Raw genomic sequence first — 25,346 nt, 5'->3', positions numbered from 1 at the left:
TAATAGTAACACAAGAACCAAATAAATGAACCAGAAAACAACAACAAGAAACTCCTACTAGACCAAGACTTCCAAAGCAGAAAACTGACAAGAACCATACAGACATCTCACATACTGACTTCAATCCTTTGACAGTCCATTTATTCCTTTTTCCAGTGCCAAAAAATATACACACATGTACAGCTTATTCAGCAGCAAATCTCCCAGGTGCATTGAATGAGCAGATGCCTGCAGGTTTGCTCTCCTTGGCATGACACACATGATAAATTACGTTTAAATTTAGAATTGGCAAGTACAAATCCTATGGCTCAGTTTCAAACCAAACAACTTGGCACCAAGTTTAAAAATACATACAGCATATCTGTGAAGTAATACTGTATGCACTGAACAACTTGAAGACATCTGTACCATTTAGGATTATAAATTGAGCAGCCTAGGTGTTACCACTGTATCAGCTTACTTAAAATGGAAGTCAGAGTACCCTGTAAAGTGAAACTGCAGACAACAGCAAATGATTAAAATCTGTAAGAAACTTGTAAGGTGAAAGCAGTTTATTTGCATTTTTTATGACTGTTCAAGTGTGAAGGTGTTACTTCATACAGGAATGTAAAAATCACGTGTGGTTTAAAACAGATAGAGGAGCAGGAAGAAAAAAAGAAAAAGGAAAAGCATAGCAAACCTCAAAACCTGGTTCACAAGGATCAACTACTATCTCTGGAGTATTTTGCCCAGTCTTCCACTGTCACTGATGAAGGACTCCCCCAGGACTGAGATTTAAGAGTGTGTGTGTGTATATATGTACACACACACACTGAATCCTGGGCATCCCTTCCTTCTTGCTCTGATTAACAAGGAAAAAACCCTCAACCCACATGCATTTTTCATGCTCTATTTATTCTAAAAGGTAGAAGGTTCATCAGAATGATTTGATGGAGCTCTCATCATGAGCAAATGTTTTACAAGCTCTAGTGCTATGAAACTTCATTTACATCACATAGCAACAAATTAAGCTACTTCTGATCAGTTATATTTTATCTATATATTTTAAATGACAGCTGTGTGAGTAACAAGCATTCCATTGCTTCTGGCTAGGTAAATGCACTTGAAGCTGTAAGATGTTACACATTCTGCAAAGCCTGTGGGACAGATACAGAAATGGCTTCTTTTGGGGAGGAGGCGTAGATAAATCAAAAGCAGTAAAAAGAGTACAACTGCTTCTAGCTCTCTGCTGACTTCTGTAGAATACTTGGAGTTACACAAATGCCATTCTAAAAGGATGCAGTCAGAAAGCAGCAGTTTGGCAGAGCCTCAGTGGGTAACTCTGCACAGGAGCTCCAGGCAGCAGCGGGCTCAGACGCTGACATCTGGTGGCTGCTTGGCCAGGGCTGACACTCACAAAAAGAGACAAATACTCTACCAAATCACTCACAGGGCATTTGTAACTCCCTTACTAGGCTCTTACTAAGAGAAAAATCATTAATTTGTTCCAATTTTCCCTCATCTTGCTTTTTAAATGCCATGCACGACTGAAATTCTAGCAAGTGGAAGAACAAAGGCAGTCTCTGTATGCAGCATGTACACTTGTCCTTGTACATTGTGTTGACATAATGCTTATATGAAACTCTAAATATTAGAGTTTAAGAGAATATTGTAAGCTTTTATACCCTGGCAACTATAAAATAAAAGAGTCTGCTGTCATGCAACACTTCAATGATCCAAACAGATATAATTTATATAACTTAATGCACTATTTTCTCCAAAATTCTTGCATCTATTCAGCCTTAAATACAGAAAATATATTGATCATAACTGTACATACTCTCTAGCAACTCTTCATTTTAACAGATTTGTACAGTGGCTATGACAAACTCATTTTGATGAGGTAGCATTTGCAAGAGCCCTGTGTGAAGACACGCTGAATAGTTTCTGGTAAAACCTTTTTGTGCTCAGACATCAGAAGACACTGATGAGAAACAGAAGACTGACAGCACAGTGCACATCATAATCAATGGCTGGCAAAAGGGGAGAAACAAGTGACTGAACAAATTCAGATTTGGTGAAAACTGATCCAATTTCACCAGCCTTGAGATCACTGAAACTGCATTAATTTGCTTTTTAATCCCCTTAAATATAATTGAATGCACAACACATTCATAGGCATGAACACTTGTAATCATTAATTTGAAGTCTCCTTACCCCTAACTATTTCTCCACCATGGAAGCCAAGTAGTTAAGTCTTCAGGCTTACTCACACCTTTTTTCTGTGAGAAGTGCCAAGAAATAAATTTACAACTATGTTGCATTTAGCTAGAATTTATGATATGTTTCAAGCTACAAATAAAATCCATATTACACCAGTTCATTATTAAAAATAAATAAAACACATAATTGGAGACTAACTGAATTATATAACTAAACATGAATTATAAAAGCATCTTTGGTTGTTTAATGTCTGCTTTAAAATGGTTACTAAAAAAAGCTGGAGTTGCAACACAGCATAGAGCAGCAGCCTGTCCTCAGCAATGCTATTGTTACATGTCCAACCACTTCAAGAAGAAAGATTAGGAAGTGAAATTCACTGGGAGAGAGCGAAAGGCTGGATGTAATCACTGTATACATCTAGGATGTGAATATACAAATTTAACATTTTGGCAATAAGTTAGAAACAAAACAAAAAAACCCCATACGTTCATTTGTTTGGGGATTTTTTTACAATTCTGTATTAAGACAGATCCACAGAACTAACTTTTATAAAAATACAACATACTGCATAAGTTTTATTTATGGATTTAATTTATATACCACAAATACTGCTTTTAATATAAGTACAATATAATACATTTTTATTTATGTAACTGCTGGTGTTCACTTTGGATTATGAACTGAATGGCATGCTGTGCTGTCAAAACTTTAATAAAATGGCCTCTAGTTAAACTTCTCCAAAGTATAAAATCATGCAAAATCTACATCCTATATGATACAACCAGTACAATAATTGAAGTCAATAGCCTACAAACAGCTTGGATCTTCTGAGTTTGTTCTTGAAGTGTCCACACATCCACCATCATTTTCTTTAGGCAGAAAGGAGGAATTGCAGTTTTGTCTGCAGAATGTCATCATGACCACTGAAACCAGCACCAATGTGCAGTTATCAGCTAACAAATCTGCATTACCCACTGCAGTTCATTTAGTCCAGATGAACAAATGTGGTGTTAGGAAGTTTTATGTTTTCCTCCTGTGACTACTGGTCGTGCATATTCCACAAAATCATCTATTAGAACGGGCCAGGCTCCTATAGAGAAATCAAGCAATTGAGAAATTAGCCAACCATTATCAGCAGCAAACTGGTGTAGCCTACAAATACAAAGTATTAGAAGCTCATCTTGACATTCCTGGCCTTGTCTTTAGCTTTAACAGGCACAACATGATAAAATACTTGAAAAAAAACCCTAATAAATTCCACATTTAAATTCTTTCAGCAATAGTTCTTAAGAAAACCAAAACATATTTAAAACACAGAACTCCACACTACAGCTATAAACATTAGCTGAAAGCAAAACCATGGCATTCTTATTATAGCCATTCATATCTTAGGACTTATTTCTGCACACATTCCAAAACAGAATTAGTAACAGAGTAAACTGCATTTAGGGTAACAAAAATTTTGTACAAAATGTTTCACTCAGAGGTCTATAGCAAAACACTTTCAAATAATGTGCTCTATCATGGTGTGACTGTATCTTTACCCCTGTTTTCAAATTACAGCAAACCAGTTAACCTTCTTATCACTACTGTTTTGGCAATGACACTGTATTGGCAGCTGAAACTTTAAGGGTAAACAAATTAGGACACGAGGTAACAACATGTTCTCTTGTTCATTTATAGCAGTATTTCAATTCTGCTGTACCAATTTTTGAAGATATTCAGGTACTGCTTACCTTCTTCATCATAGTTGGACATATCATCTGCAATCATATTTCCAAAATCTAACAAAAGATTCCAAGTATCTTTTGGAATTGATCTTTTATGGTGTTCCTGTACAGAGGAATAACAGTACTGTTCAGTCCAAACTACTTTCAAATTCCATAGCAGTATTTTATATTGACGCGTACAGAAATACCCCTTTTTCAAACATTTCTTCACCTTCTTTATCTTAAAAAAACAATAACAGAAAGAAATCCATCTGAAAGAATTCCTACTTGCTTCTTTCTCAGGTTGAAATCTTTTAAAGTATTTCTTCTCAACTAAACGTTCAGGTTAAATATTTGTTCTAAAGTAACACACTTTAATACCAGGTCATACTTGTAGATTTTTCTTCAGTTGCATCGATAGACTTGAATTTGGATGTCTGAAAATGTACTGAGGCAGTTAAAACATGAAATGGTTTCAGAAGCTCTCTTGATGAAACTGGTACCTTATTCAATGATTCAAATATATATACTGCCAAGAAATTTAGAAAAAAAAATATTTTCTAAATATAAAAAAATACAGAAAAATATTTCAAAAAGTGTACACCTTCCCTATTAAGCACTGGGGGATGAAAATGCAGAAGGACTTTTGATTTCTCCTAAATTACAGATCAAAATATAAAATGAAGAAAATCAAGATAAATTATATATTATGCAACTTCATTTTTTGTAATTATATAGACATGGCAAATGTAGAAACATGGATGAGTGAATAGGGTCTTTTACAAGAATATTTTTGAATTTCTAAGGTTTAATTTATGCATCTTTACTTCACTGCCCACAGAATTGCACTGGTAATAAGGAAACTGTCAAGATCAGTCCACTACTATTAGCTAAAAAATTAATCAACCTAATTACTCAGGCAAAAAATTTTGTGGAAAATGGAAAGTCTCTTAACATTAAATTCTGGTATGACTGATTTAAAAAGACTGAGTTTATGCATTAGTACTACAAAAGGCAGAGCATGGTAAAATACATGGCTGGCAATAATCACAGCTGTGATATTTTATCACTGACAATCAGCAGCACCAGATCCATCTACAATCATGGCTTCCTTTCATGCAGGAACTTTCCTAAGTAGGAGGGTACAGGAATAAGCAAGCAGAACACTATCACTTTGCTGCATCTTTTTGCATTCTTCTAAATTAGAAAGCCATAAAGATTTGATTTGGCTTGATTTGAGACTATTTTATATCAGTTTTCAAAAAGAAAAAATCTCTTTTATCCCATCTTTTTGTTATTGGAAGCACACAGCCAGCAAAAGCCAGACTACTGTGGAATAAGATAGGCAGTAAGGAATAAAGCACATACTTACCAACAAAAATTTATTCCAAAGATCTAAAAATTTAAACCTTCCTGACAAGACTAAATTCCAGTATGCAATTGCCATTTCAAGATCTGCAAGAGATAAAGCAACACGTAAATATTGCAGTACATTATAAGCAATAACCTCCTTCTGGTTAAACTATTAATGCTGCATCTAGAATATTATAATACAAATAAATAGCATTCTTTCAAAAATCACTAAATTGTAAGGAATTGTTTTCTACTCTCCCTGATCCAAAAGGTACAAGACAAGCAGTAACAGTATAGATTTTGTATTGAACAAAGTCAATAAAACTAAAATACGTTTGTCACCATCCACCACTGCCAGATTAAAACTACTTTCAATCTACAGAAACAGGAACACTTAATGATAAATCTCTCTGCAAATTAAAAAAGAAAAATATACACACATGCACAAACATAGCAAATATTGATAGAAACAAACATTTAAATCCACAGATGTCAATGCCTCTTAATTTATCACATTTTGTACTCACTTGACTTTGAAGGGAATTTAGGGACATGAGGGGATGAAAAGAGTAATTTATCTGTGGTATTATCCCTTTCAGCAATAATTCTGGCATCATTCAGTGGACAAACACCTACACCCAGTACTGAAAATACAAGTCCAAGAAATCAGCCTTATTCTGCATCATGACCAGTGATCTGAGAGCAGGGTTCAAGGAAGATGCAGCACTGCCACATGTTCCAGCAGAAAGGCAGAAGCAATATTAGATGCAGCTTAAGGGTAGAAAGGATGTTTCCTTGAAGGCCTGTTTTCATCCTCAGCAGCTCACAATGCCTAATGGCTTTGGTGCTTGCACTAAGTACATGATCACTCCTGGGAAACCATAACATAAGGCACAGCCTTTCTGAAACCACAGAAACATTTCAGCTTGTGCTTTCAGTATAAACAAAGTGTAAACAGAACATGAAGCTTAAGAGAAAGTACTGTGATAGCACATAAAACAGAAGCTCAGCCTGTACCTACTAGAAGAATGGTTTTTGAAATTGTTCATATCACACTACAAACCAAAGGACACTGCCACCTGAAATCAAGCTTCACAGCTGAAAGAGATGTTCCAGATTTTAACACAGCCATGGCCCTGGAGTCCCTGTTTCAGACAGGGCTGGGCCCTGGATGAAGTGCAGCAGTTAAGATGCAGAGAAATGCAATATGCCTCTATCTATAGACACAGGGACAGTGCTGCCACTGTTTGTCCTACTATGGTCAGTGCTCTTCAGTACCGAACTTGAATTATGCTCTAATAAACTTCCTTCAGCTCTTCCTGTCTATGCCATCACACTCATTTTTCACAAAAAATATGAGGAAGAGAATAATTAATAGCACTACTTGCTGCTTAGAGATGCAGATTATTATTCTTATCTGTTATCCCAAATTAAAAGCAAAAATAATGAAAAAGAAGAAACCTAATAGTTTCTGAACTCCACTGTGAAGTAACTGGCTTTGATCCCACTCACTCAGGCTTCTTTATGAAGACTCAACCTCTCCGAGCAAACCTTGCAAATCTTTCATGTGACAACTTTAAGCAAAACGCACTTTAAAGAAATAACACCTTAGTAGTTGAAAAGTTTATACCTCTGATGGAAATATTCCTTGGAAAAAGGAAGAAAGTAAGGGAAACAAAGAAAGGCAGGGAAACAAAGATGATTAAAGGTACCACAAAAGAAGAGGTAAAAGGGAAAGAAGAGAGAACACTTCCTTGTTTTTTGTCAAAGTCAGTACTATGTTAAGATGATTATTGCAAAATTGTGTTTAACACAATGCATGTGAAATACTGCCTTAAGCTGACACTCAAGGGACACTGTGTACCCATGTCTGCCAATGAATTCTCCTGCACAAAGACACAGAAGTTATTTGCTATAACATATGAAAAATGCATATCCCATTGAGGGTGCTGCTCTGTAGTGGATCAAACAGGTCCACACTGGAGCTGCTCTTCCCGGTAGGCACACGGAGGAAAGTTCTCATTTCAGTAAGATTTGCTAAAGGGGGGGGGGAAAGTCCATCTTTCTCATCTGGCTCAGTGTAATCCCACAAAGCCATTAAGTAATACAAGTGTTATTTGAACACAAGGACTAGATGGGATTATCACTTTTGGTAGTGAAAGTGCTAGTTTATGCAGCCTAAAAGTATAGGAGCAAACTAGGCTTCAGGTTTGCCACAATCTCAGGGGATATGCCTACACTTCTGTTTGAAGACGACTCCCTGCCTAGGTTGAAAAATCTGGCATTGGAAAACAGAAAAAGGATTTTACTGCTTTAAAGGGAAGACCTAGTTAGAGAGTTCAAGTCTACATTAGCATGCTGACAGTAGTATCAATAAACAGTACTGCTGTGGATCTACTACAATTAGTGCTGCACTGATAGATACTGAAAAAAGAGAAAAGCCCTTTTGCCATTAGGGTTCTGCATTCCCACAGGAAGATGCTTTTGCAAGGCAAAAAATCCTCAGGCAGTCTTAGGAATACCACTTTCAATGCTGTATATACATAAAGGCATCATTACAATAAGAATCAAACTACAACTACAAAATATGCTGGGTTTTTTATACCAAAGTATATGCTACTCAATTATAGACCAATGATGTAACCTTAATAAACAGAAGATGACAGATGCATGGATCTCTGAAAACACCTAGACAAGGATCAGTTTAAAAGAGACTTCATTGCTGACATCCATTTTCATATCCAAAGCACGAAGTTGCTAAAAGGTTGAAGAACATCATAAAAATCACATCATATAATGAACATTATATAGTTTGAGCTTTCCTTTCAACCCAAAAATATTTTTAGTATCACTATCTACTGAGAGTTGTCATCACGCAGACCCTTAAACAATCAGCTTTTCTCAATCAGAAATAGTACTTTGCATGCAGTATGATCTATTCTCAAACATTAAAACCTCATTCTAAACTGGCTTTTAAAAAAACCTTAGCCTCTTCTATCCTGATTGAACAGAATAGTGGTACAAACAAGCACAATTAATCCAGAAGGAGAAATACAGCCTGTGTCTACTTTTAAGACTTGACCAAATCTTGTTAAGAACAGAAAAAAATTATTAGATTGCCACATGAAAAAAATAAGAATCAAATTAAGTTCCTCATGCTATGATTTTGGATCAGGGCAATGAAGTCACTGCACACTAGAAATTAAGGACGTGTGAAAACAAAAAGAGAAATAAGAGATAGCAAGGAATTGGCTGGAGAGCAGGATTTCTGAGGAACACGAAACGCAGTTGATTTACACCTGCTGTGCCAAAACTGCCCTCTGGGACTGCAGCACTCACTCATCATCCTCTGCCAAACAGAGCTTTCCAGCTCTCAGCCTGCCCCACCAACAAGACTTGTTCATACACTTTTGTTTGAAATAGAGAGAACAGAATATTATCACTAATTCATCTGAATTACTAGTACAACTTTTCAACACTGTGTTGGAACTGATGCACAGGTAAGAACAATGGAAGCTGGTGTCAATCTGTCTCAACAACAGGACTATAATACCTGCCTGACCAACAAGCATCAAGTGAATACTTGCAAGATTCAGTGATATAATAAATTCCTTGTTTCTTCATTTCTGAATGATTTTTAAATCTTCTTTGGCTTCAAAAATGCTAAGAACACAGACATAAGTATTAGTTTCTTCTTTCCTAATCAGCAAAATAGCAAGAATATACCATGACGATTAAACCTAAAAATACTTAACTGAATTGCCAAAAGCTTAGAGCAAAACAGGCTGTAGTTGCAACTGGAAGCTCCCCCACAGAAGATGGGCAGAAGGAGAAAGAACAAGTTGTGGGGGGTGATACAAATACAGATCATGGCTGAAGTCAGGATCTGGCTGAGCTGGATCCACTCATCCCTGCAAAGGCATCAGCAAGGAGCTTCCCAGTGCCCTGTGTTAGGGACAGACAGTGCAGTGCCAGGCTCAAGGGCATGTGGTGGACAGGAGGAATGGTAAAGCTCAGCACAGGCATTTCAGAGGAGCCCTGCAGGGTCTGGCTCTGTCTCAGCATCTGCCGCACTGAAGCAGCCTGGTTCCATGCAGAACATTTCATGTTTATTGTTTATCACTTTAAGCAAAAAACAGATGAACTGCTTTGGAATGCAAGTTAGATTTAGGAGATGACTGTCAGAACATCAGTTTGAGTGCAGCCTAATGAACCTGACTGCAGCCTGTTCAAAAATCCTTTTGCCTCTCTGCAAATCTCTCCATGTACCATTCAGATAAACAACAACAGAAGACTTAAAGTTGGCTGGATATTCATTTCCCAAACAAGGCCCAAACATGAGTAAAAGAATCAATGGGGCATTAAAAGAACTGGCAGTTATGCCACACTTTTACTGATCAAAACACCTCTTCTACAAGTTTCCCTTAAACTGCTGGCATTTTCATCATGGAAAATGTGAACAAAAATAAAGCAAGAACCATACACATAAACCAAGGTCACTGGAACACCTAAAATACAGCATTTACAGACCTCTTACAAAATAAATATAAAATTCATTTACAGACCTCACTCAACTTCTTCCATGCACTCACTCCTACAAATTGCCTATCAATCTAATTCTTCATTGAAAGGGGAGGACATCTTGATAACTAGCTTGGGGGGAAGGCAGGAGTAAAATAAGAAAACAAAACAGAAAAAAAAAATCTTTCCCTAATGTCTAAAGATCTCTTCAAAGAATTTTGAGATACTGCTATGATAAAAGCCCAGCTGATGTTGCTTCAATTAAAAAGAGTACATTATACTCATCTGCTTATAGGAGAGGAAACCTCCTTGAAGTCCACATACCGGATGCAAAGATAGTCATTCTTCTGGTCTTGAGGTAATATCTGATTCAAGTCTGAATGCCCTCCTCATCTTTCATCTCTTGCTTGATCCCAGGAAACTGGCAGAGAGAAGGAAGCACAACCTTTTGAGCCAGCAAACAGATGAAGGGATCACAAAGAAGTGATGAAGGACCCAATCGGCTTTTTGTTTCCATGTTGGAAGGTGAAGACCATGAAGAATGCATTAAGCTTCTCCCTGGGGCTGAAACAAACTCTAACAAACTCCTGAGCATGCCTTTTTGGGGCTCAAAGGGAGACCCAGTAAGAGAATCAAAGCAAGCATCAGGTTCAAAAAACAAACAACCAAAAAAAAAGAGACAGAGCTAAGGCCTTGTTTAGAAAGTGCCCTTAGAAATCTGAACTGCTCTGTAGACATGACAAAAGACCTATAATTCTATTCTTTAATACACTTACCAACAAGATCTAGGATACAAAATTTCACTCAGATTGCAGTAGAAAAGCTGAATCTTGGGAGTAGAATGCAAGATAAACCCCTCCGAATCTGCACTATGCAAAAATTTAAGATTTATTGCACTATATACAGTAGTTAGAACATGAGAAATCAGATTAAAGACGGAATCACAGTTATCCATAATAATAACTTTTAAAGTCTCCTGGCAAACCAGATAACTTGATAAACTGCACCTTCAGAATAAAAGACAAAATGCAAATCAAGTTTAATATATCTAAGTATTATGTACTCCAGGTCCAACACGCAGCCATTGAGATGGCACTGCCGTGCTGAAACTTGGCAGGTTTTTTTTTCCTTAATTCTGTCCACCACTTACAGAGTCACAGTTTTAACAGTTATAAGCATCCACTGTCTTCCTGGATAATGATCAAATCTATTCAGATGTATCTGAAAGACACTCGACAGTTGAGTGCTTAGTAACATTCATCAGAACATCATTTTCTGCTTCAAGATCATCATGGCAGATCCTATGCACTGAGCTTTTGCCTCCTGCATCTCAAGATATCACCCTGGGGCACGGCTACTACTGTCACTTCTTTAAACACCATCAGCCCAGGCTGGAGCATTCCACCTGGCAATACTGAGCTAACGAAAGTAAATGCAAACATTCGAGTTGGATGAGACCACAGCAACAACAGAAGTCCTGCAGATACAAGAAGAAATAAAAATTCCCCACTGTCACCACATGAGCTGTGGAAAAGAGACTCCTATAAAAGGCAGTCCTATTTCTAGGAATGAGTATCGGTGTACTGAATTCTGTGTCTATTTTAGGGCATGACAGAACAGATGTAACTTAGTTTATTGGAGAGGATTTCTTCCCATCTAATTACATAATGGCAGAATTTCTTGCATTGGTTTTGAGGGGAAGTGGAGAAGAAGAAATTAAATAGCAAGGAAAGACAAGCTAGTTCAAAAATAGATAAAACACAGAACTACACACACACTCCTACTCTCCAAGACCACCTTCCTGGAGCAGAAACCCCTCTGAATTATGAAGACAGCTGTGTCAGGTATCATCTAAATTCTTCTATCACCACAAAAACTTCTAAGAAGGGCTTCTGTGCCTTCCCCTCCCCATCTTACAAATGGCAGCTGGTGTGATAAAAGATACTGTGTCCTGCTGATAATAACTCCAGAAAGTCTGGGACACTCACAGATTTTTTCCAAGCTATGCTCCAAGCAAAAAAGATCCAATGAAAACTGACGGTTATTTCAGAAAAAAAAAAAAAAACTTTTAGAAATTCCACCTTCAAGCATGCTGCCCAAAGTGAAGCCAGATACAGTGAAATTCACCTCAGTATGCTGAAGTAATCTCAAACTCCTACCATGTTTGAAACTTCACAGTGGTCAAAGAAGTTCTGGAAGAACCTCAGGCATTCCCTGCCAAACTGGGAGAAAGTGACTCATCCAAGCAGGTCAGTCCTGCATCTAACACTGCCCAATACTTAAGTAACTCAGATGGTAACAAAGAAAACTTCTGTTAAATTTGCAACTTAGACAAAACCTGAAAAAAGTCTGACACAACAGAAGACAGGATTAGGATTCAAAATTATTTGGACAAATTGGAAAATCATGTGGAAGTAAGTAAGAAAGATTTCATTAAAGAGAAGTACAAAGTCATATGCTAATGAGAGTAATCAACTGCAGAAATATCAGATCAGAAGGATCAGACTCAACTGGGTACATTGCAGTGCTGCAGAAAGCCAACAGTAAAACAGACTGCAAACTGCAGACAGTATCAAACTTCAGCAAACGCAAAAGGATGCAAAACAAGAAGTAAAATATCTAAGACATATGGAAGGTTATCTGGCTTGTTTGGGTACTACATGACAAGAGAAAATTAGGTCAATTTGATTGCAAAGGAAATGAGTGTTGGAAGACAAAATTGCAGTATCAGAGAGCTAGGAGATAAAATTTACCAGGGTAGTTGGTTTTACTCAGTCCAGAGACTAAATGAAGGTACCTACATGATCACTAACTATGTAAGAAATCGTTACTCACTCTAACAAAATGTATGCTGCATATTTACTTTGGCTGGGTACAGTATTAAACTGGAAAATTCAGAAGCAGAGATTTAACTTACATGCTAGAAAAAGAAAAAAAAAATATTTAACAACAGGTTTAAGTAAACATGGACAAAGATGTATGAAACCTGCCATCAAAAATTTAAGATTGTATTTTGTGAAGGCAATGGCTCAGACTTGTTCAGCCACAGGACCAGTACAAATCAAAGCTCAAATCTTGTTAATACCTATTGAAACTGAAAAGGCAATTCAGTATATGCTGCAGCATACCACAGAGCATTTGGTTAGAAAAGAGTGTCCAAGAATTGGTTTTGGTAGATGCTGACCTTGTCTAACATAAGGGAATACACTATGTAAGTATTTCTCTACCTTTTATATTTAAAGACCACGTGGCATATTAACAAGGAACCCATAAATCACTATTTCCTGGTGTTTTTCAGAGGAGAGGAGACAATAAATAAAGTAACAACGCTTCATATCACTTCTTAAAACATCAGATACAGATTTTTAAAAAAAGTAATCTGAAACGATGGAGCAGTGAGCATGACTCATTGCTGCTTGAACATTTTAAAGATATTTCACTCATTTCTTATGGTTTCAATATGCTAAGATAACAAACAAGAAAAAAAACATTAAAAATAATAGTCAGTCTGCCTATCACAGACAAGTTTCTGGTAAGCTCTAGTCTCAAGAGTTATTTCTTTGAAAAAAAAAAAGATGCCCTAGCACTTAGCCTGAAGGACCCAACAGAAGGAGTTTAATTGCTAATAGAAACCTTTTATAAAAGAAGATGTAATTTGCTAAGAATATGAATTTCTTATTTGTCCTTGGCACTATGTCAAACTTGGTAAGTTTTCAAATAGGCACATTTATAGGTTATGTGTATATCCAAGAATCAAACAATATTCTTTTAGCCTACAGATCAGTCCCCTAACCAGTGAGCACAATTACCAGACTTGGTGATCTAAGCTCCCAGCCAAATAAGAAAAAGCACTGAATACTTCAGACCCTAGAAAATCACATTAAAATATCCTGCAACTGAAATTTAGGAAAGAATTCCTAGATTATTTCCACTTCATTAGTTCAAACCATTCACATTTATCCTTTACTTGACATAAACTTACAGACCCCTCAGTCTCCTCCAAGTTACAATTCACCAGAAAGACTTTAAGACAAGCAGCTTGGGCAGGAGCTAAGCAGCATCCTGCATTGACTGAATGCCATCTGATGTGCACGTGGGGAAGAAGGAGAGGTGATCACTGTAAGATGACCTAGACAGAGCTAGGCACAGATTCCCACCAGCTCAGATGGTAACAAATCTAATTATTCATTGGTTTAACTATCTGGACTTAATCAAAGCGAAGGCTCCAAACTGAGTAGGATAGAAACAGACTTTGTACATGGCTGACATTAATTTCCACATCTCCTTGACAACAGATCACAAAGTCATTGGACACAAATACCAAACAACCCTGGAGATAGGGAGCAGAGATGGACAGTTTCTCATTCCAGGAGAATATATTAAGTATACAGAGAAGAGGATGCAAAATAAAAAAATAAAAAAAAACAACCTAAACCTGTATTAAATGTAGCTGAAGCAACTACAACTCTCAGCTCATACAAGCACCCCAGTAAAATAACTGGTGGGATTTTCTTCCTTGGTTACAACATACTGCTTCCTTCTGTGGCTATTACAAACACCTACCTGTAAATTTACTTTTTTCCTTCACCTCTTTGCTCCACTATGATGGATAATCCCTGTGAAGATTCCAACTCCAAACCTATACAGTGTTAAATTTTATTTGGGTAAGGTATCACTGGCCTCTATCACTCAAAAATGTCACATTAGTCCATATGTTTGCTCAATAGTCTCTCTCTACTCAACCTATGGTGATCCAAGAAATGGGGTGTATCTCCACTGAAGTAAGAAAAGAGGCATCTGCTTAAATTTCTTTACTATCCAGAATCATCTTAGCAAAACCAGAAAAAGTCTGATGAAAGGTGCCACCAATATACTGCCGTGTAAGAACTAAGTAGTAGAAATTAAGAGACTCTACATATTATTGAAATTACTAAAATTCCTGAAAACTGAAATCAGCTACAGTACCCACCAACTTATTCCACAGTTTAAGTTTTACTTCAGTTTTTGCACTTCTTACTTTCTCCTGTTAACAGAGCAACTCTTAATGCAAGAAGGAACTCTGGAACTTTCTGGCAATAAAACATCTTTTTTACACAACAGAGAAGACAGACTTATAAATGAAAGGACCCCCAATGCTGAATAAAAAGAAGTACTGGAAAACAAGTCAGTTTCCTCCTCGTGTCAAATAAACACTACATTCAGTTCCAAATCTGGATTGTGCTGCCTCCCGTGATCCACTATTCATACAGGCTTAGGTGAGAAGCTTTTGAAATATAAGTTCATGAGTGCCATGTTGGAATGACCCAATTAAAACAGGAAGCTATCTGTGATATTTCTTTAGGTATCCCATAGCTGTAACTGATTTACCTTTCCTGCAATTTGGAAGTACAAACTTTGTTAATGAAGACTAGCTAAGGGATAGAATCCTAACCAACCTCACAGAGGCACTACAAGACTTCATTTTTGTGTCAGTAAAAGTGGCATGTGAGCCATGAGAGAGTGACAGATGAAATGAAAAATGGAAGTGCTGAAAAAAAAATGAAGAAAAATACAAACTGGCTAAAAGTTGCCCATAGTTTATATATAAACAAAAAAAGATTACACCAGGAAAGACAATAGAGATTATTCAAAGTCAAGAATGTGGAACAGACACACCTGGTTGAGGAGTGAATTGATATTTTGCTCTCCTAACAGTTCTGGAGAAACACATTCATAAACTTTCCAAGTAACTTAGACACAGATTTAAAGTGGCTATGCTAAAAAAAGAAAAAAACCCCAAACCCTAAAAAAACCCAACAAACCACTTCCTCTCACACAGAGCACAAAGAACAGGGATGATGGTACAGTGCTATTCTATATACAAAACATTAATTCCTTCCTACACAGGATCTTCTGAAAGTGGACATAAATTTGAAGAGAGTGGACTTCATCTTACTGTTTTTTTTTTCATCTATTCATAAACTAGATATTTTTGATTTGAAGAAACAAATGGAATTTAAATGGTGTATCAGTTTTACTCCAGCAATACAAGGCATGGATTGGGATAAAGCTCCAACTTAATGAAGAATAACACTTTAATGCTCTATAAACTATGTCTGTTTTTACTCACTAGTTTTAAACCAAGTTCATAACGCTCTTTTTCTAAACTTTACATAAAAACTGAGCTAAAACTAAAGATTTTAAGGAGAACAGTAACTTTCTCCCTCTTCCTGGGCTGATATAGACATCTTGTTTCAGCAGTTCTTAACATACAGAACTCAATAGCTCAGTATTTAAAATAAAGTTTGACAAGTCTTGAAGAACTGCAGGAACTTCATTTGACAAGAGGTGAGAGAACATCAATACTGGCAGAGAACCCCATTAAATTATCTGTACCAAGGGGATGTGAATAAGAGATTAAATGAAAGAAGATGGGAAAGAGAAGTCAGTGAAAGAAATCAATAAAGAGCTTACTATACAATTGCCAATGAGAATATTGTAGTACTGGAAACATTTGGAAGACTTGACTGACTGCAGACATTTTCTCTTTTTTTTCTACTTACCTAGACCTTTTTGTCCAGGATTTTTAGCAAAGTTAAAAGTAAACTGATAAAAATCTTTGAACTTTGCTGGATCCTTTAGCTCTTGTTCCAGCCTTGGCAATAGAGCTTTTAGCTTTTCTGTGGTGTCACACCTGTTCAAAAGAGATTACATTATTTGCATATATTTAAATTTTTTTCCTACTTTCCCCCACCTTTTTATGGTTTAGTTTAAAAGAAAAACAAAACAGTGGTTAAGATATAAAGATATTATCTTTGTGGATAGCATTCTGAAAAATATAAATGCTCATGTGCCTTTACTGAAGAATTTTAAGTGGAACACTGTATACAGGCATCCATTAGGTACACAATGCAAACAGGATACAGTGGTTTAACTTCTCTTCTATCTCTTGATGAATTTCTGAACAGATGCTCTTCTGTTCTTAAAGAACACCCAACGCTCACTGAACTTGGTTACTCCTTCCCCTGAGACAGATGCTGTAACACAAGTGTGAGATTTTGCTTTAATCTAGATAGACAATGCTTATTCCCTACTCTCCTGAATAAAGAGCTTCACACTACATTTTTTACAGTTCATCTTAACATTTGAGGACTTTTCAACTAAATGAAGTAATATTTGCAGTCATTCTCTCCCCATCATAGAACAATTGAGAATAAAACTGAGGAATAAAATAAGTCCTGAATGATAGCCTGAAGGCTGGCAAACTATTGAACAGCCTGGCACAGGTAAGCTAAGACAGAATCAAGTTACTGAAATTCTAAGAGAAACACATCCCTGAATAACACCACCAAAACATTTTCACTGAAAACACCTGAGCTGAGAAGTCACACTTTCAAAAGGGAAAGTGTTTCTGCCACAACAAGGCATCAAATGAATATTCAAGGTTCACAAGGACAATACCAATATCTTGAATTGTACCTAGAAACTCAAAGTGAAGCAAAAGGGTTTTAAAAGAAGCAGTATCACAACTAACACTGCGTATTTGAAAATTCCCCAGTTAAATGTTTGTATTTTTTCTAAAGATTCAAGAAAAATTCTGTTAAAGGATGGGTAACTATAACAACATCCATAAAACACGAATGCAGTTTTAACTGTCTTGCATGGTACAGATAAAAATAAGTACCTTTCTGGTCTCCAGCAGTACCTGGCAGAGAAAAGAAAGAATTCTGCCAACAGTCTTCAGCTGAGAAGCTCAGTTTGGGAGCTTCTTCTAGGGATTTGATCTAGACAATAAATATACTTTCTCATATGTATCCTACAGATGCTATGTGATCTAAGCCTCAGGGAATGTCTTTCCCTTTGACTGCTCACTTGTGTTCATTGCTAAAAACCACAGACACTGTGCCTCCAAGTATGTAACAAAATCATTCCAAATTCTCAGTAAGTGCTGTGGCAAGCAGGCACAGCCATATTATGCTCCTAAGAACAGCTGTTGCTCCAAGAACAGGTGGTTTAGCAAAAGCTTTTTAATCACTTGTATGAAAAAAAAAATTACAAAAGCTGGCAACCTTTAATATAATAGCATGAGCACTTAATTTCTGACCGTGGTTAGAAAATCATACTTATTCTTGTAATTTCTACCCAAAGCTACCCAGTGGGAAAAAATAATGCAGTGAACTTCAGATAGTATCAGAAGTTACTTCACCACAATTTCCTAAAAAGGAAAGCTTAAAAAGAAATCAATAACTGATGAGGTCAGTAACATCAGATTGCTACAATCTCTGCTCAAGAAACAACCACCATATTTCCTATAAGTTAGTCTGTCTTAGAAATGCATTGATTAAGGTGCCATTCTAAGAATGAAATTGTTTATCTACAAAAAAGAGGAATAAGTAATAAACTGTACTTATCCACCCATTTAATGCAATCTGTTGAAAAGAGGCATTTGATATCTCTAAATATTAAAAATGCTGCTCCTTTTGCAAGGAAAAGTTATACACAAAATATTATTTTATGATTATATATGTTTGGCTTTATTGGCAAGCAGAGACAACGTTGAAAGTCTATTATCCAGAACAGCTCCATAACCCAGAAAGGAATTTTTTATCAGATAGAGCACAGTTGGACCAATGGTTTCTACTACCAGTATCCTCATTTTTATTTCAATTCCTCATAGATATTTTATACGAATGAAGTATCTAGTATGAAAGAGAGGAAAGTAGAGGTGATAAAATGGACAAAAAGAAAGATGGGTCCATTTGTTGGTGGCAAGGGAAAGAATTAAAGGCTCTTTTCTGATTTCCTATTTCCTTTCTGCTTCAACACTGACATTTTTTACCTTTCACACACCTCCAGTGAATTTCAGTTTTTAACAGCAGGAGGTCCAACTCAAATCCTTAACACAAATATGCATATGCTTACTATGAACTACATAAAAAGATACATGAATCATCTGACTCCCTTGCTGTACAGGTAGAAATTGTTTTGCTTCCCCCCTGCTGTGGTCATTATGGCTTTGCAGTAAAGCATCAATTTAAGGCAGACAAGACACCACAGGCATTTTGCACCTGTTAAGCTTGGCACTAGCCCCAACAGCTTTTTAAAGTTTCACACAATTTAAGTGAAAATGTTTTGAACAGAAACATGGTTTGGGCTCTACATTACAAACTATGCAGAAATGGATACTTACCCCAACTCTGTCATGCCATCAATAAATTCCTTTTTACTGAATTCACACTGTGTGGCTGCCCTGAATTTCCATGCCACAACCAGAACACTGATACTGGCTGGGTCCAGGCTTAAATCATCACAGAACTGCTGAATCCCATCAATGCCAATTTTATTTTCATCTTGTGGGTCTGCAGTTCAAAATACAAATAGGAGAATAATTATTTATAAAACATATTAACAAATTATCATCTGACAGATCTAATGTGCTGCATAATACAGGTATTCATTTTTTCATAACCTTCACAAATGTTTTCACATGAAGTCTAGATATTTTTAAAAGAGAATCAGTAAATAGATTAAGTATTCTGTAAACTTACAGAGAAATTGGTTTGCAATTTCTCCTGAACTTCCCTGCTGACATCAACTAAATAATTTTGTTTTCTCTCCACAATCCACTTTAAAAGATTTGAGTTAACTCAGAAGATGATGCCTACATTTAGAAAGAGTAAGGGTGATAAACACATCAAAATGTACAACATATTTATATTGGTCAGTGTGCACTAAGCTTAAAAAAAACCCCAAAACCAATCAAAAATCAAGTCCAACAAAAACACACCTACCACATTAGACCCTTGATTTTTTTTTCCCCTGATAATGACATATGGGTATCCACTATAGCTTCTTAAAGACCACATTCAAACATTTTGGGGGTTTAATTAAAAGTCAGGGAAATCACCAAAACATTGTTCAAGCAATGCCTTAGCATAACAGTCTTAAGCTAACTAATACAATTTAGTACAAGTGAAACAAAGTATTTCCCCAGTAGTACCTTTCTGAATGTTGATAGATGCCTTATAATAATTCTGTAACAAATTTCTCTCTCAAAAAGGCCTCCAAACAAACAACCCCCTGCACATAAACTTAGATAATTGGAGAAGAAAAAAAACAATTGAAAACAAAAGAAAATAAACCCAAACCTCTAGTTTGCAAAGCTTGAGACTTTACAAACCCCAAAACAGTCTTTCCCAGCTTTTGAGAGGAAGACATTTCAATATCATAAGTCAGGCTATGTAAAAGAAGCATCTCTTGAGAAGATTTCATACAAACTTCTTAAATTGCTACCATTTTCAACCATGCCATTTTTAAGTCCTGATCCAAGAAGTTGATTAAAAAAAAAAAAATCAAGCCTAGATAAATCCTTTAGAATTTTAATTCTTAAGTTCTCTCTTACTTTTCCAGCCAATACTACAGTGAAAGAAACTGTAAATTCCAGAAAGGAAGCTAATTTGGCAAACAGACTCACATCTATTAAACCAAGAATTACACTCATGGTATAATTCAGGGAGCTTTGATCCCAATAACAAGTAAATATATCTATTCAGCTACTTCTAAGACATGTAAAACATATTTCTTGAGTATTTGGGGAGTAATTGAAGAACTGAAGGCAAGATGTGCACTGTCTTGAAATCAGTGGAAAAATTCTGGTGGATTTCAACAAGGACTTTTCATCCCTATCATATTTCATATAATCCAGGCAACTAGTAACAAAAATGCAATGGTTGTTTTGACATTGTTGCTCAATAAACAGGTAGGAAAACAAAGAAAAAACAGCACAGAAAAAGACATTTCAGATTTCAAGTATAGTGCACTATTCTATAGGTTTTGTAGAACAAAGGAATCCCTTATTGTTAAGGGGCCAGTGACTCAGTTTTAAGCTTGATATGAATCAAGGTAAGGTCCTTAACTAAAACTTTTATAGTCTTCTGTCAAATCTTGTGAAAGTTTTTAATGTTTACACCTTCAGTTTTTATATGCCAGAACTGTAAAGGTGTGCTGCTAACTAAAACACTGACATAACCTGGTTAGACCTGCTTTCACCCAAGTCAAATGGTGCAGTTTGCCACTGCTAGAACTTTGAAAATAAGAAATAACATTTGTGGCAATCTTCTTCCATTTCAGATAGTCTTAACAGCATTTATGAATTTGAATGCTTTTGACTCTGGAATCTCCAAGACTGACATTCAAGGAGCAAACAAAAGATTCAGATGTATGCATATTGCTACATAGATAAAAACATTCACATAGGCATATATAAACAAAAATATGGTTCGCTGAGTTTTGTCTCTGGGTTTTTGTTTTCACAAAGAAATGCTATAGCATTTTAGCCTCTTTGTCCCTACATAATTCATTACCACACAATAATGAAGTATTAAAGAATCCCTACACTTAAAATAAAACAGATTATGCAAAGAACAAAAATGGTGGAAACAGTAACATAAAAAATGATGAAGTGCACACAAAGCATACCATATATTTCAATTGGAAAAATACATAAAATCATAGTTGGGTAGTGGTTAAGAGTTCATGTTTTCAAACATGAGATGTATGGATTTCCACAGGAGCTAGCAATGATTCCAGCCTCCACTGCTCCAACATGAACAATGCACACTCATGTCAGATGGCCCCAGCTCAGCAAGCTGGATCACATACTTTATTATATTTAAGTGCCTATTTTTTTTTTTGTCGTTCTTTTTAAAAATGGCAGAAAATGAAATTTGGACAAGAAACCACTCTGCCTTTAATCCACTTTCCTGTGGTTTTCCCTCCAAACCTCTCTGAAAAGGCACATCACTCTTGCTATAATATGCCAGTATGAAGGAATTAAATAAGGCTGTAGTATCTAGTTTTTGAGTTCTTATTTTACTGCTTTGTCACACTCCTAGCTGTAATACCATCTGAAACATTTTTGCTTTTAATGTATAGAAATATTACTGTCTCTGAACAGAACTAATTCCCCCAAATATTAGCATAAGAATAATATGTGTTCTTTTGCCATGGGAAGACCATCATACACATTTAAGAGCAGCTACTGGCAAAAAAATCATGTAAATTGCATAATAAACTTTGCTACAATATTGACAGCTGGCACTTTTTCCTCACTGGAAGTTTAATTTCCTACTTTTAAAGCCTACAGATATCTCCACAGAAGGTGTGTACAGATCATTAAGAGCATTTAAAACCTTTTTTCACTCTTATTACTATAAACACACAGTGAGAAGCAAAAGCTAGCAAGCTTTACTGAAAACTCCTCCAGAATGGTAGTGGGCAAAGCAGAAAAAGTTCTCACATAACATAATTTAGAAAAAAAAACAAAACAAAATCCACAACAACAAAAACCCCAAGCTGACCAACCAAAAACTCACCAGAAAACAAAACCTTACCTTTGTATCGATTATATAATTGTTCTAATTTCTTCTTGTCTACTGAATTTTTCATGGATTCTTTGTAGTACAAGTCTGGATTCTGGAAGTAGTTGTCTGTTGCCACTTCTAGTTTCCATTCATTCTGTGTTAAGCAGTATATAGCAGTCCTTTCCCCAGCCTGGGTAAATGCCATAAACTGGCGCACCTTGTCCTTCTGGGACGATTTAAGTTTATGCTTTGGGATGCAAAAGAAGCAGGAAAGCCAATGAAGCTAATCCAGAAGTTTGTTTCAGCATTCTACTACTAATGCCTAGCTTTTAAAGGTTTTAGTTTTCTTGTTGATGACAACTTTCACTTCAGAATTACAGGAAGACAAAGCCTTGTTCTTCTGCAGTTAAATAGACAGCATTTTCTTCTGAAAATTGAAATGACAGCATCTATATATACATTTTTAGCAGCACATATTCTGTCAGTAACAAACTTGTATTTCTGCTTTATTGCTCACATATGCTGACGTTTTTCTGTTCTGTAACAGCAGTAAACACAAGTTTCATCATATTACAATATGGTTATCTTCTGAAAGATATGCCTAGTGGTTATAAAAAAGAGAAATTAAAAGGTGCAACTTACAGATTCTTAAATTCTGTATAAGTCCATACATGGACGAAAAAATACCCAAGAGTTTTCCTAATATTTGCTTAGCAACAATTAACAAAGCAAAGTTTAATCAGTCATCAGCTGAAAAAGGCAGAAGCATTTGTGATATAATTATGTTATAAAACACTGTCAACAGAAGACATAAGGCAAAAATAAAATAGATGAAATGGACGCATTGGAGACTGCTGAATGTTACAATGAAACTATAAGATTGCTGTAAATGTGATCTAAAACTTTAATGTGTTAGTAGTATAAATGTATTTTTCAAAGTTTAATTGAACAACAAAAAAGCCTATTGCAGTGGTCTACAGGAATTAATATGATGCTTTGCTCAATTAAAGCAATCACATGGAGACAATATCCCCAAACTTCTGGAACACCCAAGAGGTAGGAATGGGTATTTTATAGGGAGAAAATTTGCTAGTAACATATTTCAACCTTATTCTTTACACGAAGTTGGAAGCAGAAGGAGATAGCTTAAGTCAAACTGTGTTTTTTATTATATTCTGTACTTTCCAACTTTGTTAAACCTTACTTAACACATGTTCTGGGCCAGCAGTTAAGCTGAGAAGTTTGTATAAATTCCCCACTACAGCTTAAATAGTCAGATATAATGGAAAATTTACATGTCTCTTAAAAGAGAACCGGATTCTGATCCAGTGAGGAGTAAACATGGGACCATCTTTCAGCTTACTTTTTATCTCTTGTCCCCATATGGACGTCTTGACTATAGATGGTCCTGAGACAAGAAACACATCATGTAAACAAGATAAGGATTTTGGTCTTTCCTACAGGAGTTTTCAATCTAATGTAAGAAGAAACAGGCCAGGTTTCTTTTCACACAAGAAATGCGTACAATGGGAGGAAAACCGCGCAAAATATAACTACTATATACTTTGGTAAGTAAATAACTAATAATCCTTTGGCTGCAAGCTCCAGCCTGCCTCCAAATTTTCATGAAGGTCTAGCTAAGGGAGTCCCTGCACCTAGACCTTCCTCAGTTACATAAACTTCTTCTGGGCAACAAACTTAGCGATAATCACTTCAAAACAGAGGGCTCTGCCAACAACGCCAAAACAAGCCCCGCGTCCCCTTTCAAGCCTAGCTAACGGCAGGCATTTACGGATATTTTCCAGCGGAATGAAGCACTGAATTATTTGAAGCGATAAGAAGCACACAGGGCTCTCCAGCCCCCTGCCCTGCCACGTAGCACGGTTCGTGCCGCTCACCCGCGGCCGGTGCCTGCGGCGGGAGCGGCCCCGCGCACCTTCCCGGCCCGGGGCGGCTCCGCAGCTCCGTCCCCGCCGCGACCCCTCGCTGAGGGCACCCGAACGCGGATGCGCACCCCGCACCCAGGCACGGACCAGCCGCGCTTCTGGAGCCCTCTCCCAGCGCTAATGACACCGTACCGCACACCCCAGGGGAGCGCTGGAGCTGCTGCAGCGGAGAGCCCTTCCTTCCCAAAGCAGCCCCGGCCGACCCCGCCACCGCGACCCAGCAAGGGACTTGTAGCGCACCTTTCCCACCGCCTCCGGCTGCACCTGCCGCGTCCCGCGGCGGGGAAGGGGCCGGTGGGAGCGAGGGACTCGCAGCTCCGGTGACCTGCCCCGCCAGCCCAAGCCCAAAAAAGGGAAAGGTACGCGCTGCGCCGGCTGCCTGCGCTCGAAATACCCGCGGCGGGGCCCGGCCCCCTCCCTTCCCCCGCCGCCCCCGGTGACCTTCCCCGCTCCCGGCCCGGCGGAGGAGGCGGCGAGAGAGCGACTCCGCTCGGGGGGTGCGCGCCCCCGTGTCCCCGCGCCGCTCGTCCTCCGCCTGGCGCCTCCCCGGGCAGGGCAACGGGACTCGGCGCGGCGGGAGGCGCGGGGGCGCTCGGCTCGCCGGCCCGGGGGGTGCCTGGGGCTTGTTCGAGGCTCCCCCTCCACGGTTTCATCGCCTCCCCTCCCCCCCGGGCTCGCACAACCTACCATTTTATCACCGGCGCTCCCACCAACTTCACCGCCCGGCGCCGCCTCCCGCGCAGGCGCGCACCGGCCCGCCCGCGCCGCCTCCCGTCGGGGAGCGCTCCGGGCCCGGGCCGCAGAGGCGGAGCGCGGGGTCGCGGTGCGGAGCCCGCAGCGCTGCCGGGGGAGCGGCGGCGCCCGCGGCGCTGGGGCAGCTGCGGGGCCGCGGCGCCGACTACAACTCCCGGCGTGCGGCGAGAAGCCGCCGTGACGTTTCCCGCCGCGAGGCGGCGCTCGGAGCGCGGGTCCCGCCCAGCCGGCTCAGAGGGGCCGCCCCGGCGCTCGAGCACCGGCGCGGGGCGAGGGGCGGCCGCAAGGACGGGGCTCCTCGGTGCCCTCCGCCCGCGGCCGCCGCCCACTGACACCCGTGCCCGCCGCCCCGCGATCCCGCCCTCCCCGCCCCGCCGCTGCGGGCCTTCCTTCGTCTCTCAGGTGAGCGTCGCTGCCGAAGCGCCGGGCGGGGCAGCCGTCTCTTTTCCCCCGTCCCTCCGCCGCCATGAGGGAGAGGGAGCCGGGCCGGTCGCCCCGCGCTCCGCTTATCTCCTTCTGTT

General features: G+C 38.4%; 2 protein-coding genes across 8 annotated transcripts in view; one reads left to right on the top strand and one right to left on the bottom strand.

Moving 5' to 3' along the window:
• Nucleotides 1–112: 112 nt before the first annotated feature.
• Nucleotides 113–24,875, bottom strand: DCUN1D2 (defective in cullin neddylation 1 domain containing 2). Of its 3 annotated transcripts, XM_059493392.1 has the most exons (8): nt 24,313–24,480; nt 23,490–23,534; nt 22,157–22,373; nt 18,955–19,123; nt 16,328–16,458; nt 5,284–5,366; nt 3,939–4,035; nt 113–3,292 (listed from the first exon to the last, which is right to left on the bottom strand). In XM_059493392.1, exons 3-8 carry the CDS (start codon nt 22,329–22,331, stop codon nt 3,213–3,215), a joined length of 735 nt encoding a protein of 244 aa, XP_059349375.1. In that variant the 5' UTR covers nt 22,332–22,373; nt 23,490–23,534; nt 24,313–24,480; the 3' UTR covers nt 113–3,212. The 3 variants fall into 3 exon arrangements, with proteins under 3 accessions (XP_059349375.1, XP_059349374.1, XP_059349376.1); XM_059493391.1 differs by lacking the exons at nt 23,490–23,534; nt 24,313–24,480 and adding an exon at nt 24,760–24,875; XM_059493393.1 differs by lacking the exon at nt 23,490–23,534 and having other exon boundaries at nt 24,313–24,740.
• Nucleotides 23,625–25,346, top strand: part of TMCO3 (transmembrane and coiled-coil domains 3) — a 35,800-nt gene continuing 34,078 nt past the window's right edge. For all 5 annotated transcript variants that reach the window (XR_009420505.1, XR_009420502.1, XR_009420504.1 and 2 more), the window contains exon 1: nt 23,625–24,431. The gene's annotated coding sequence lies outside the window, so the exon portion shown is untranslated. The remainder of the gene's footprint in view (nt 24,432–25,346) is intronic.

The sequence above is a fragment of the Ammospiza nelsoni genome, chromosome 2, assembly GCF_027579445.1.
Source record: "Ammospiza nelsoni isolate bAmmNel1 chromosome 2, bAmmNel1.pri, whole genome shotgun sequence".
NCBI classification, from domain to species: Eukaryota; Metazoa; Chordata; class Aves; order Passeriformes; family Passerellidae; genus Ammospiza; species Ammospiza nelsoni.
Note: the sequence above shows the minus strand (reverse complement) of the source record. Positions and strands in the feature narration are given on the sequence as shown.

Bases quoted from the DNA above. Each gene is read 5' to 3' on its own strand.
- DCUN1D2 (XM_059493391.1), bottom strand. The intron at 19,124-22,156 runs GTAAGGTTTTGT...TTTGAACTGCAG, and splicing joins ATTATATAATCGATACAAAG to ACCCACAAGATGAAAATAAA. The intron at 3,293-3,938 runs GTAAGCAGTACC...ATTTCTCTATAG, and splicing joins GTCCAACTATGATGAAGAAG to GAGCCTGGCCCGTTCTAATA.